Raw genomic sequence first — 13,796 nt, 5'->3', positions numbered from 1 at the left:
TTTCTTTTTGACAAACAAAAAGTTGTGGTATATATGTATGTTTGTGGGTATGTCTATATATACTGTGGGCATTCACTAGTCATTGACTCAACTTAAAATATCATCAGATGGAAAATTTCTACAAACGAGTTTGATGGTCTGAGTTTCAACTCATATTAGATGTTCAAAAGATAATATCGTATGGTGTCCTTCTGAGTTTAAAAAAAGAGTATATGTATATATACGTGTTCGCTCCCCATTTATTTTAGATAAAGAACGTCTACACATGACATATGTACGGTGTCAAAATGGATAAGTTTCCCATCTGAGAACATTAACATAATTAAACAAAGTTTTTATAATTAATAAAGCATTGGCCTAATTAATTAGATCAAGCATGCACACGTAATGACAGTCCCAGCTACTTTAGAAGTAATTTGTTAGTGATTTTATTAGATTGTCAACGGCTTAAGTCAAGGAAATAAGGAATGGATTCTGCTGGGAGATGTACCTTAAGATATTCGAAGTTAATAACTAGAACTAACCGAGTCATTATGAATTTAATTAGAATTAACATATTAAGCAATAGACTTGGTGTATACTATAATCTAGACGTAGGATTGTATATATATGGGTCCAAAGGTATACGAGTCTACTTTGGTGTTCGCCAATAATTCTATAGTTTTGGGGGTAATGGTTTGATAGTGGCCACACAATGAGTTTTGACCCAGCTTACTCTATCGTCAAGTGAAAAACTTCAATGTTTGCGGGTCTAAAGGCTCGAGTTTAGACTCGTTTTGAATGTCCAAAATGTTAACTTGTTTGTGTCAATCCTAGTTAAAAAAAAAGAAGAAGAAAGAATAGTGGTTTGATATCAAAACTACTCCGCTCCTAGGTTAGAACCCCAAAAGTGTGACTTATGTAATTCTGCCGGTACCAACTCTATTTGGTGCTATGGTTTGAAGATCTTGAGTTAGATTCTCACTGGGAGCAATATCCTTATGATCATGCACTGAGCTCGATTCCCACTAGAAAGAAAACCCTTTGTGGTCATGCTTTGAGTTTTAGTTAAATTCACTCTGTCATCAGGTGAGAAACTTCTCTACACAGGCCTGATGCCATAAATTTAGACTCATATTGGATGTACAAAGGATAAGCTCATATGGTATCATTCACGGTTACTAAGGTATCGTTGTTATTGGTTACTAAAAAAAAGTCTAGCGAATAATTAAATTAAAGCGTAATGGTTTGTCATGGAGTCTAATGGTAAAAGGGTCTTAACTTGTAAACAGTTTCTACAATTTTGAACTAGTGGTTGAGCTAGGTTCTTAACAATTCCTGTTTGTAAAGGGCCATGCATGTTTCAGAAAGATTTGCCAGCTTTGCAAGTGAATGACAGTGGCAAGGCATTTAGTAGAGTGTATTTAGTCAAATCCATGTGGAATAAGAGAGCGTGGAGGTCTCCTATCAAGTTGTATTTGACATGGATGTGTATATAAGTGGGAGAGAGACTAAGATGGTGAGTGGAGCTGGATTGTGAGGTGATATGGTATATAATTGGACCTATCACTATGGGTACGTATGGTCAGTCTAAGTGTACAGTTCATGGAGATGGCGACTCTACATTAACGAAGCCATGCTGCAATAATAACTAAGCTAGGCAGTCCATGCATACACCAGAAATTCCGGATTGAGATTTCTTCAAGACTTGTAATTCCACATCAGATTGACGTGACCCAGCCGAGTGATATATAAATAAAGTCCAAACACCTCTCACATAACAAATATGTTTTCTAGGCTTAAGTACTGTGGAGATGACTCAGGAGAAAAAATCTGTATGTGCTCGTGGCCCAAAGCTAACAATATATGTTGATGTATTTGGACTTGCATTTCTAACGGTAAGTGGTCTTCCAACGATCCCCAAGTTCGATTCTCATAGTGGGTTGGGGGTGGATAATTTGGGTGGGTAGGGGTATGCATGTAATTTTCCAATTTCGGCCTTCCCTAAATGATTCTCTTACGTGGGCCACATATAACGAGCTAAGGGCACTAGGCTAGCCCATAGAGTTGGAAGTCCAGCCCAACTCGTAATGATCTTCTGTACGGATTGCTATTAACCCCCCGAAGGCTTAAAGCCTTAAAGTTTCATTAGTTGGGTCTCTTAGGCCCAAATATAGCCCACCCAAAGGCATAAGTAGGGCTGTTATTGGTATGGTAAATTATCCATTGGTATACCATTACCGATCAATTGGTTACCGAAAATAACAGAAGATTGGTATACCGTTACCAATTGTTCGGTACGGTAAATTTACCGATGATTTCGGTAACGGTAACGGTAAGCAAAGTTCAAAACCGGTAAATTTCCCGATTACCGACATATATATTAAATATATATTAATATTATTTTTAGTTTTAGTTTTATTTAATTATGACCATTAGATTGATCTAATTTAATCTAGACCATTTATTATTTTTAGGGTTATCATTTATATATCACTCGTAGCAATTTCATTAACTTTAAAACAGCGTTTGCTACATAACAAAATGCTTTGTTGGTATTGATTACATGCTTTTCTTCTCCATTTCCATTATGGTCTTTTATCTTTATTTATCTTGTTTCTTCTAGCTTTCATGCTATGGAGTTTAAAACACTTCGGATACTAAAAATATTAGAAATTAATGAAATGAAAGATTTTCCGTTATAGATTGTTGGAATAATGTTATGTGAATTCTCCTTTCTTTTTTTCTCCGATTGATAGGTATTTTCTCTTATTCACATGTAGCACAATGATCCTTCTCATTAATCTATTACTTTTATTGTTGGTATTGTAGGCAAGATGAAAGTGTTGTACTTTCATACAATGACTATTAAACACAATACTACTTGATGTATTTTTTTTTTCTTTCTCTTTTTTAAATAAGTTTAAGAATTGGTAAATTTACCAATTACCGACTTACCATTACCGATCGATCGGTATACCGACCATCGGTATACCGACTCTTCCGGTAACGGTAACGGTAACATTTTTTGAGTTACCGAAAGAATTGGTATGGTAACGGTATTCCGTGTTTGGTAACGGTAACCGTACCAATAACAGCCCTAGGCATAAGCCTTAGAGTTTCATTAGTTGGGCCTCAAAGGCCCAAATAAAACCCAATCGTGAAGACTGTGTTGCGGGCCTGTGGGCTGTGTCCAAGGCCTTGGACATTTTTTGTCTTCAGAAATGTCAGTTTTTTGAAAGAAAAAAAAAACGCATGAATTTTTGGATACCTTCTAGAAGCCTAAAATTGCCTATTTTGTTCCATTTGAAAATCATGGATTGCTTTCACAAAATATAACAAACTGGACAACCCCCAAAAAAAAGACATCTTGACGTTATTTTTGAAGTGAATATCCTAATCACATATACTTAAACCAAACACGGTGTCCGGACATGTGTTTAGAATATTCTATCGAGTTTGTTCCTAACATTCCATGTAAATTCATGGATTCTAGGTTTGAAATCTCTCGTCAACATTTTAGAACCACATTCATGACAAAAATGCCAACGAATTATCTTGATCCCTTGTAGAGAAACATCCTAAGGTGCGATGTAAGGTTCGGGAATTTACTCTGTCGGGATACTTTTGAGAGGTTCTCACGATTAAAAAAAAACATGTCCGGATCTTTTGGAAGGTACACTAATCATGCACTAAAACCAATTTATTACTAGAGGGTCATCACCATTCACCAAAAAGAGTGTTGACAACACATTGTGTAGTAGTTATCTTGGAATGCAAAGCAAATCACATACTAATATGGTATGAGAATATATTGAAGCTAAAGTATAGTGATTGCTTCATTTGAACACACACCCAACACAATTTCTTATTCTCTGTGAAAGAACTATATTAGATCTGATGATGAACGAGTCAAGGTACAATCTGGACATCTGTGTTTCTGCAAATTTCTACAATACTTTTTATAACATCAAGGCATACTTGGAAGTTGGAAATCTTAAGCACTAATGCAAGATTGTCGGACAACTTCATTTGTTATGCAATCATGGTAGAGATTGGATTTAGATTGATGATATGTTTGGTAAGATCAAAGCAGTGCTAGTGTTTGTTAATTATTAGCGCAAGCGGGAAGTCGTGAGTTTAAGTCTCATGACTGTTTTCATTATCGTAATTTACGAGATGGATCCTTTGCTTAGCCCAACGTGTGTGAATATTATCTTGCGTTATCTTCTCGTACTGGGTCTTAGCCCAGATTTCAACTAGTTCATAGGAGTTGCGGGGTCTTTCATATGATCAATAATTTATCATCAGTTGTTCGGTGAACAGCTTCGTGGGTTCCACATTAAAAAGAAAAAGTGATGCTACAAATGTTAAATTTGGTAGACCATACATGTAGATTGTCCATATCCAAAAAATGTGAGTGTAATTGCACTCCACGACTTAGTTTTCCAACTTGTGGTGAGCGGAGACCATGAAATCCAAGAGTAGGATCTCCATCACAAATTTTCAGGCTCGCCTCTTCCCACCTTATCTCTCCTCCTTCTCATTGGATCTTTTTTCTGGCTACTTTTATCATCACCCATCTCATCTCTATGAGATATTCATGTGACTTCATTGGATGTCAAAGAGACACAATTTAACAATTCATATCCCTTTAATGTTAGGGATATACCCATTTTATTAGAATTTTACATCTGCTAAGTATAAATAAGTTAAGTGGTTAATATACACAGATTCATAATCTATCATCTTAAGATTTTAGGTTTAGATAAATATCAAAATATGTATATTAAAGCACATATGTATACGAGCGCGAGTATGTGCAGGAAGACTCATGTTTAAATCTCTCCAACAGGCATCTAGACAAATTAGAACAATCATTAACAAAATTATACACCAAGACTATAGTTTTTGGTCTAGTGTTTAAATTTTTTTAACTAAAAACGACACCATATGAATTTATCATTCGGACATTCGATATGTACCTAAACTCGGATCGTCAGATTCACAAGCACAAAAACTTCCCACATGACAACATGATAAGTTGAGGCAAAACGTAGCGCGTGACGAGAATGTATTCCAACTCACACTCACAAAACCTCAAAAATACAAATACATGAATATTATTATTGAAGCCCAAAATATTGATTTCTAATATTGGTTTGGATTAGGACTTGTGGAGGGACTGGGAGTGTGGATATAACGTGCGCTTCACCTGCCAATCAGAATTCAGATTATAAAGAGAAATCGCAATCCCCTCATCGTCTTGTGATTTCCTATATGCCTTACGGCCTCACTCACCTTCTCCACTTGGGAATTTTGGAAAGAAAAAAAAAATGCCAAACAGGGCATAAAGTGAGAGATTAGTCAATAATCCACCAAACCCAAACTAACACACGCACATTTTTCACAATTCAACGCCGGCCACACGCCTCTCTCTTTCCAGGAACTTGGAATTCCTTCCACCTCCATCTCTGACTCCTTCTTCTCCTTGAAGTATATCTAGGGTTAGGGTTTGGAGGAGACAGAAATCGTCATGGCTGTTGCGAGTGGGTTTGCCACCACTTTGGCTGGTGCTAAGCTTGAGACATTGTTGTTGAATTCTTCAAAGTCGTCATCTTCGTCGGCTGCGGCGGCGTTGAGGGGCCATTCGAGTAACCAAGTGAGGTTGCTTTGCAAACCGACTCGGAATTGCAGGAGAGCATTGGTTCAGAGAGGAGGGATTAGGTGTGACGTCTCTGCTTCAGATGTGACGGTGGAGTCTGGGAAGGTCGATCCCAGCAATGCCTCCACAATCTCTGCTCTAGAACAGCTCAAAATCTCCGGCGCTGACAGTATGTTTTCTTTTGTTGGCTTCTCAATTTTGATGTGTTCTGTGAAATGTCTCGATTTTGTTTTTCGTGTTTTACGTTGAATTTTGCGAATTTGGTCGTCAAAGCTTTGATTTTGCTGAAACTTTCCACAAATCTGCTTTCTTGTAGACTTCATAATGAAATAGGAAGTGCGGGAAGTTTCTTTCGGGATGACAATGATATTGGCTAGTTTAGTCCATCGTAGAAGAGCTGTATAGTTGGAGGACTAAGTTGAGATGCAATTAATTCCAGAATATAACCATCGAGCCATCTCCAATTGTTTGTTCTAATTGCACGAGCAGAATGAGAGCTTAAAACTCTTGCAATGTAAAAATCTGAGGAATTACTTGAATTGAGGATTTAAGAGAAGAAAATGTTGCAGGGTCATTGTCCGTGTCTGGGTGGGTGTTGAGTCCTTCAAATTGAATAAGTCCCTGCAAACATGCTCTATGATTTCATTACATTGAATTAGTTAGCTAACTAGGGAATTGATTCTTTTGCCAATTATCCATGCATTTGAAATGTTAATTTCTAGAATATATCTGTATGTGATGTGAATAATAGAGAACCCATTTCTGTAATCTGGAATCTGTGAGCTCTTCGTTTTATTATATATCCAAGCTTCGTAAAGTATATATAGAGACTGCAGCTCAAGTTGAAATCTCCTCCTTTGTCTGAAATTGTGTTGGCTTTGGACTTTGCTTGGTTCTACTTTCCCGTCTGTACTGCTTGATGAAATTTTTTATGATTTATCTTTGTAGGGTATACGAAGGAAAGAAGCAGTGTTGTCGTAATTGGGCTTAGTGTTCATACTGCCCCTGTTGAGATGCGTGAAAAACTTGCCATTCCTGAAGCAGAATGGCCCCGAGCCATTGCAGAACTGTGTGGTTTAAATCACATAGAAGAGGCTGCTGTTCTGAGCACCTGCAATAGAATGGAGATATACGTTGTAGCTCTGTCTCAGCATCGTGGTGTTAAAGAAGTGACTGAATGGATGTCAAGGGTTTGTCTCCTTCCTTATATTGTGGCCCTATTACTCATCTGCATTATAGAAAATTTTAATTTTGCTCTTATTTGATGAATTTGGAGAAAAAAACTGTTGCATATTTGTATGCAATTATTAAACATAATAACTTGTTTATAGATTAAATAATTTTATCGCATTTTCCTCTTATATGATACCCTCTCCGGCTAGTTTCCATGATATTAACATGCTATGCAAAGATAACAGACCTTACATTTTGGTTCTGGTGATAGTTTCTAACGCGTGCCTGTTTTTTGACAGACAAGCGGGATCCCTGTGTCGGAGATATGTCAGCACCGGTTTTTATTGTATAACAAGGATGCTACCCAGCATATTTTTGAAGTATCAGCTGGTCTTGATTCTCTAGTCTTAGGAGAAGGTCAAATTCTTGCACAAGTTAAACAGGTTGTCAAAGTTGGGCAGGGAGTTGTTGGCTTTGGGAGGAACATTAGTGGACTGTTCAAGCATGCAATCACTGTTGGAAAGAGGGTTAGAACTGAAACCAATATTGCTGCTGGGGCAGTTTCTGTGAGCTCAGCTGCTGTTGAGTTAGCCTTAATGAAGCTTCCTGAATCTGCACATGCTACTGCCCGAATGTTGGTTATTGGAGCAGGCAAGATGGGTAAGCTAGTGATCAAGCACTTAGTAGCAAAAGGGTGCACAAAGATGGTCGTTGTGAACAGAAGTGAGGAGAGAGTAGCTGCAATCCGTGAGGAGCTGAAGGATGTAGAAATTATTTATAAACCTCTCGTTGAAATGCTAACTTGTGCTGCTGAAGCTGATGTGGTTTTCACAAGCACAGCATCGGAAGCACCGTTATTTTTGAAAGAGCATGTCAAGGATCTTCCCCCTGTCGGTCCAGAAGTTGGAGGTGTGAGGCTCTTTATTGATATATCTGTACCACGAAATGTGGGTTCATGTGTCACAGACGTTGAAGGTGCACGAGTGTACAATGTGGATGACCTTAAGGAGGTTGTTGCTGCTAATAAGGAGGACCGGCTCCGTAAAGCCATGGAAGCTCAGGCAATTATTTCTGAGGAATCAAAGCAGTTCGAAGCTTGGAGGGATTCATTGGAAACTGTTCCAACTATCAAGAAATTGAGGGCCTATGCAGAGAGAATCAGACTTGCAGAACTTGATAAATGCTTGTCCAAAATGGGTGATGATATCCCAAAGAAAACAAGGAGAGCTGTGGATGATCTTAGCCGTGGTATAGTGAACAAGCTTCTTCATGGTCCCATGCAGCACCTTAGATGTGATGGAAGTGACAGTCGGACTTTGAGTGAAACCCTTGAGAATATGCATGCGCTTAATAGAATGTTCAGCCTGGAGACAGAATTATCTATATTGGAGGAGAAGATTCGAGCCAAGGAAAAACAAATCCAGAAATAAGCTTTCATACATCTCTCCCATGATACTTAGATTCACTTCCTAAATATTAAATAAGAGGAAAGCTTCCTTGTGTTCTTGTGAGTTTACGCACACCATTTCCCATTTGTTTGGACTTTGGATGAAATAGGTCCCTGTGGAGTATCTTTAATTCTGTTTGTTGGTGTACGAGTTTCCCTAACTTGTATTTAAAATTCTTCATTTGTCTGGACTCTGGAAACATTTGCTAGCAGCCATCGATCCGGCTTTCGTAGCATACTCTGTTGAGACAAGCAGCATCCTTGTTCCAATGTTTCGCTGGAATTTATCATGTACTATCAAGATACTGTTACCTGTAATTAATCTATTGCTATTGCCAATATAGAGCTTAATTTTTTGTTTCTGGTGTCTTTCCGGGATTTTTTTACCTATTTGAAGAACTTAGCCTGGGATATGTCGGCCAAGAAATACAGAGAAAAATATGCTGCAAAGTCTTCTGCTTTGTTCTTTTGTCAGCAAAACATTTGATTTACGTGTTTTCTCACAATACTTTGGATTTGAAGGGATGATTAACGTCAAAGTTAATGGACATAACATTATAACTTCCATGGATGAAGTTAAAAGAGTACAAATCACTGCTAGCTGCATACTTGAACAGGTAAAGTACCTTGCAAAGCTTCTTACATCTTTCCTTTATTAAAAGTGTTCTCAACAGCTTTTTTTTCGTAACCGAGAACCACCCCGCCCACTGAGTGAGCGTAAACTTCGGGTTAGTCCGTCAACGGATAAGACTGGGCATATGCAGATAGAGGCTTGAAAGTGGGACAAACTCATTGAATCAAGATTCCAAAAGAAAATATCTTAATTGGTTGGTTCGAGCTCTTGACCTCTCATGTCGTATGTCTTAAATCCAAAGAGATAATTAATTAGGATATTGCCAATGCATCCCCTTTGAACCCCCTATCGACTTTGTAAATCCTCAAATGGAGAGAACTTGGATATTTTGGGCCTCTCACACAGCATCGGATTCGTGGCCACTGTCCATCATCATCATCATAGACTTTTATGAGCTCAAGACCAGTCCTTGACGACCATTTTCACATTTCGATTGGCCAGCCTTCGAAGTTTAGCCAATTGGGCCCAAAGCCCATATATTATCTTTGGACCAATAACATGGAAGATCATGGGCACCTAATGGCTAATGAGAGAACCAAATTCCACCATGAATAATTGAATACTACTCTATAATCTATGTGGGTAGATATTTGAGAGGGCCTCAACTGTCGATCATTTGAGGAAATGACCCACAAAGACAAACCCAGCTACAGCTGGGGAATCTAAAGACAGCAAGTGGAACTGCGAAGAGGAGAAAACACACACTGTTTTCTGTGTTTTGGACTTTCTTTGTTCCCAGAGAATGTGACGGTCCATGGATTATACAGCACTGGTCATTCTGTGGTTGTACAAGAACCCACCTCTTCCACAGTAATAATACTTGTCCATGGTGGTTGGTTGCATGATAAGACTAAGTGGGGTCCAAAATTCATATCTATTCCACTTCATGGTTTTCTGTACTACTGAAATATTACCGTATCAATGTCTGGAATAAGCTCAAATAACAAGCTTTTTTTTTATTAACGAGGGAACCACCCAAGTCGGCATGTTTTTTGGATAGTTAATTTGATGTAAACTTCGAACCTCCAGAACAGCTCACACCATATCAATGATAGGTAAGACTTGACCGAAACTCATGTGGTTGAAACATCACTCCTAACCCTATCCCGGAGGTTTGCTATAGCCCATGAGATCAAAAAAATCTCATAAAAATACTCACAATTGCATTGAACTTTCGACCTTAATAAGATACTGAAATAACCATCCACCTTAAGTTCATATGTATAGCTAACTGAGCTATTTATCCGTGGTTAAAATAAGGAACGCTCAAATGAGAGGATGCAATCGGAATGATATGATCCAGCAAAGAGTGATAATGCATGGCTGTGAAATGATGATGACACATATAATAGGGCATGGAAACAACAAAGTAAATAGATGGCATCATTAGTCATAGCCCCAATGCCCCATCATAACTTCCATAAGGGCAGAGAGTACCTTTTTGTGATTCTTTAAAGCAAAAAATATCATAACAACAAAATGATTCATTCATCATTTCTGCCGCTACCAAAAGTTCCAAAACCAAATCATTCTGGCCTACTTTTGCTACAAAAATAGGCCAAATCCAACCCCTTTTTCTAGGCAACAAACCCCAATGGATAAGGTCTTTTTACAACCTTAAATTCGGATATAAAACAATACGAATGTAGCTAATGAACACTAACATATAAGCCACTCTCTCCTTTAATTACTAGTGGATTAAACTTGAAATGGCCACACTGACCTAATCATGTCCCAACAGAAAGGCTCGCGCCGTCCGGTTCCATAATATCTCCTCTCTTTTTTTTTCATTTTTTAAATTTGATAAGAAAACGAATAAAAATAACAATTAAACAACAAATTAAAATCTAGCATTTTCAAAGCCGTGCAAATCGCTGACTTTATTAAGCGACTTCTTCATCATGGCTACTTTAGCCAGCCTCTCAGCCGCTCTCCAAGCCGACCCAGGAGTAAGCGGCTCACCATTCTCGTCCATCACGACCATCATATCCTTATCCATCACTCTCCGCCGCTGCATCAACTGTTGCTGTTGCTGCTCCATCTGTCTCTGTTTGTGCCAGTTCAGCTCGGCCAGCTCACTCTCCAGACTCCTCACATACTCGTCGACCGGAATTGAGCTCGATTGCAACAGCAGAGCGCGAGACGAAGCCAATAAGTGATACGCGCTCGTTAAATCTCCGTGTTCGATTAACTTCCGACCCTCCGCGACGGCCCTGGTTGAGATGAACAAGTTCCTCAGCCGTTCGATTTTCGGCGCCGATGACCTGACGGCGTGGGGCCGGGGAACTAATAGAGCCTGATCTCTTCCGTACACAACCTCTTGAGTCGCGGCGTCCTTGTAAAGGCATCGAACTGACATCACGTGGTGAGCCCCAACAGCTGCGCATGGGACCCTCATTTCAACCAATAGTTCCCTCTCTTCATCGGCGTAAAGGTCGCCAAGCCGCACAGATCCGGAGCTGAGCACTGTGGGCCGTCCGTTTAATGAATAAACCGCCGAGATCTCCGCTGGCGCTGAGCCAGAAGCGAAGTTCAGTTGAATTCTCAAGTCTTGCACCACGACATTTAACAAACCACCCACGCACTTGGAGAACGTGCCCTCCGCCGTCTCCTGGCCGTAACCACCACTTCGCCCAAACCAAGATTCATGGACTGGGATCTCAATATGAGCAAACTGGGTCGAAGACACTTGGCTGTATATCTGCCGTTGATGGCTTGTACTGGTCTGGACCCGCTCATCCTGACCGTCTGAGAAGAACATGACGCTAGCCACTGGATTCTTTTCCCTCCTATCTTCGAGAACTTTCGTTGCTTTCTTCAAAGCCTCTGTCAAGCCGGTCCCTTCTTGACAGCAAACAAGCCTGTCAATGATGCGCCGAGCCGCGCGCTGACCTGGAGCAGTCATTCTTCTCAGAGGCAATAGCCTCTTTGGATTGACTGAGAAAGCAACGATAGAAAGCCGGTCAGTCGAGCCGAGAGAAGCGACCACCAACCGCATGGCTCGTTTCAGCATTTGCAACTTGGCCCCAGTCATGCTATCGCTCACATCGAGCACTGTAACCAAGTCTATGGGCGCGCGAAGAGATGGATCCAGAAACGGCGCCGTATGGGAGCTGTGAGTCGGTGAAAGAGGTCGCGGTGCCTTCACTTTCAGTGCAACCGCATAAGTCTCGTAGCCGCGACCGGCGGAAACCACGGTGGATTCTGGAAACAATCCAACCTGAACATTACGATAATCTCTGCCGCTGTTTGGCAACTCGTCAGATTTGAGGGAAGATTCAGGAGGATTTGGATTTGGAATTGGATTTGCATTCACGAAGAATCCTTGAAATTCTTCGACGTCCTCTGTTTCTTCGGCATTCTCATCGGCTTCTGGAATCGGATTGAATTTACCACCTGCGGTTGGAGATAATAATGGCTCGTCGTCATCGTAGTATCTCGAATCGGATAATTTAGGAGACAACTGTCGTGATTCATGTTTGGGGGTTTTCACTGCCTTTGGAGAAGACTCAATTACTTTCTTCTCCTCAATCTGGGGCTGAATGTTTATGGCTTGGACGTTTGGTTTGGCAGGGACAGGATCGACGGCCTCGTTTAGCTCCCGGTTTGATTCAGTGTGGAGATTCTTGTGGATTGCGAGCAGAGGAACGTCTTTCCAAGCGGAGTTACAGACGGGGCAAACCAGTTTACCATGCTTACGAACGTAGTCTGCTATGCAGGGGAAGTGAAAGGCGTGTGTACACTCTGCTGTGTATATCGCCATGCCTTGACCTGTTTTCACGCTATTCAAGCAGATTCCACAGCTACTCTGCAACACAAATATCATATCCAACAAAATTCGTTACAACAGATCTATCACAAACAAACACTGACTGATAATGCGATCGATTAGATTCAAAATCCTTACCCTGAATTTGAAGCTGTTCTTGAACAGGGACAATTTGAGGGGAGATCGAGGAGAACTTGGGTTTGAACTCAAACTCTTGGTGACTTTTGGGTTGGTTTTGCACTGGAGCCTAGGACTCTCATTTGTAGAAGATGATTCTGCAGTGGTCTTGCAACGCAAGCTTGGGCTTGAGATTGGTTGAGAATGGAGACGAGGAGTAGTGGGGTTGCTTCCACCGGAGAAGAACCCAAGCCTGGTACAACTTCTGGGTCCTGGACTAGAACTTGGGCTTGTTTGTTGTTTCTCTGCAATTACACTATCTGGGTCACGACGGATCGTTGTACAAAATGCTCTTCTCCAACCAGTGCCCATTTTCACAAACCCAGTTTTCCTTCTTCTCTTTTTCAAATCCTTCTTTATCACAATCCCCAACTTTTCCTTATCGTTTTGTACAGATGGGGATAACAGGGAAGTTTTTGTTTGTTCTAGATCGATTTCAGACTGCTACAGAAGACAAAAAAAAGGTATAGGATCAAACGAGAAAGGCAAACAGAGAAAGTAGAAGAGATTAATAAGTACTAGAACCCAAGACCAAACCTTCTTTTTTCTCTCATTTGTGTTTTCACTTTCTATATTTCAGCCCAAAAGGATCTCTGCGACGAAAAGGCTTGAGATCTATTGCCTCTCGTGATGCTGTGGGTTTGATTATGTAGAGAGAGAGAGGGGATTCAACTGAATTATATATTCGCTTGAAGCAGTAAATTACGGATTTACCATTTTACCGGTACGTTTTTGTTTAATTTCATTTTAACCCCGGTCATCGCCATGGCTTATATTCTCCATGCTCTTCGTGACTTCCCTGCTCCACTCGCTCCCAAGCGATGTGCATGACACAGCGCAGAGACTTCATATATGTTGGAGGTTTGACACACGCTTTTCTTGCTTCCAATCTCGAAGTGTGCGGGTGGAAGTTGAAATTTGATCTTTGTGGGCTAAGAGCATTTCCAACCGG

At 40.3% G+C, this 13,796-nt stretch overlaps 2 protein-coding genes across 4 annotated transcripts; one reads left to right on the top strand and one right to left on the bottom strand.

Moving 5' to 3' along the window:
* Positions 1-5,310: 5,310 nt before the first annotated feature.
* LOC120010987 (glutamyl-tRNA reductase 1, chloroplastic-like) lies at positions 5,311-8,626 on the top strand. Its single transcript, XM_038861973.1, has 3 exons — positions 5,311-5,813; positions 6,593-6,834; positions 7,117-8,626. Exons 1-3 carry the CDS (start codon positions 5,516-5,518, stop codon positions 8,245-8,247), a joined length of 1,671 nt encoding a protein of 556 aa, XP_038717901.1. The 5' UTR covers positions 5,311-5,515; the 3' UTR covers positions 8,248-8,626.
* Positions 8,627-10,362: 1,736 nt separating this feature from the next.
* Positions 10,363-13,512, bottom strand: LOC120010966 (E3 ubiquitin-protein ligase WAV3-like). Of its 3 annotated transcripts, none has more exons than XM_038861936.1 (3): positions 13,382-13,512; positions 12,806-13,285; positions 10,363-12,706 (listed from the first exon to the last, which is right to left on the bottom strand). In XM_038861936.1, the coding sequence occupies exons 2-3, from the start codon at positions 13,154-13,156 to the stop codon at positions 10,739-10,741; spliced, it is 2,319 nt and encodes a 772-aa protein (XP_038717864.1). In that variant the 5' UTR covers positions 13,157-13,285; positions 13,382-13,512; the 3' UTR covers positions 10,363-10,738. The 3 variants fall into 3 exon arrangements, with proteins under 3 accessions (XP_038717864.1, XP_038717863.1, XP_038717862.1); XM_038861935.1 differs by having other exon boundaries at positions 12,806-13,288; positions 13,382-13,509; XM_038861934.1 differs by having other exon boundaries at positions 12,806-13,491.
* Between the last annotated feature and the right edge of the window lie 284 nt (positions 13,513-13,796).

Source organism: Tripterygium wilfordii, chromosome 12 (genome assembly GCF_013401445.1).
Source record: "Tripterygium wilfordii isolate XIE 37 chromosome 12, ASM1340144v1, whole genome shotgun sequence".
In the NCBI taxonomy this organism is placed as follows: domain Eukaryota; kingdom Viridiplantae; phylum Streptophyta; class Magnoliopsida; order Celastrales; family Celastraceae; genus Tripterygium; species Tripterygium wilfordii.
Note: the sequence above shows the minus strand (reverse complement) of the source record. Positions and strands in the feature narration are given on the sequence as shown.

Bases quoted from the DNA above. Each gene is read 5' to 3' on its own strand.
- LOC120010987 (XM_038861973.1), top strand. From the start codon at position 5,516: ATGGCTGTTGCGAGTGGGTTTGCCACCACTTTGGCTGGTGCTAAGCTT. The intron at 5,814-6,592 runs GTATGTTTTCTT...TTATCTTTGTAG, and splicing joins CAAAATCTCCGGCGCTGACA to GGTATACGAAGGAAAGAAGC. The intron at 6,835-7,116 runs GTTTGTCTCCTT...GTTTTTTGACAG, and splicing joins TGACTGAATGGATGTCAAGG to ACAAGCGGGATCCCTGTGTC.
- LOC120010966 (XM_038861936.1), bottom strand. From the start codon at position 13,156: ATGGGCACTGGTTGGAGAAGAGCATTTTGTACAACGATCCGTCGTGAC. The intron at 12,707-12,805 runs GTAAGGATTTTG...TTTGTGTTGCAG, and splicing joins AGAACAGCTTCAAATTCAGG to AGTAGCTGTGGAATCTGCTT.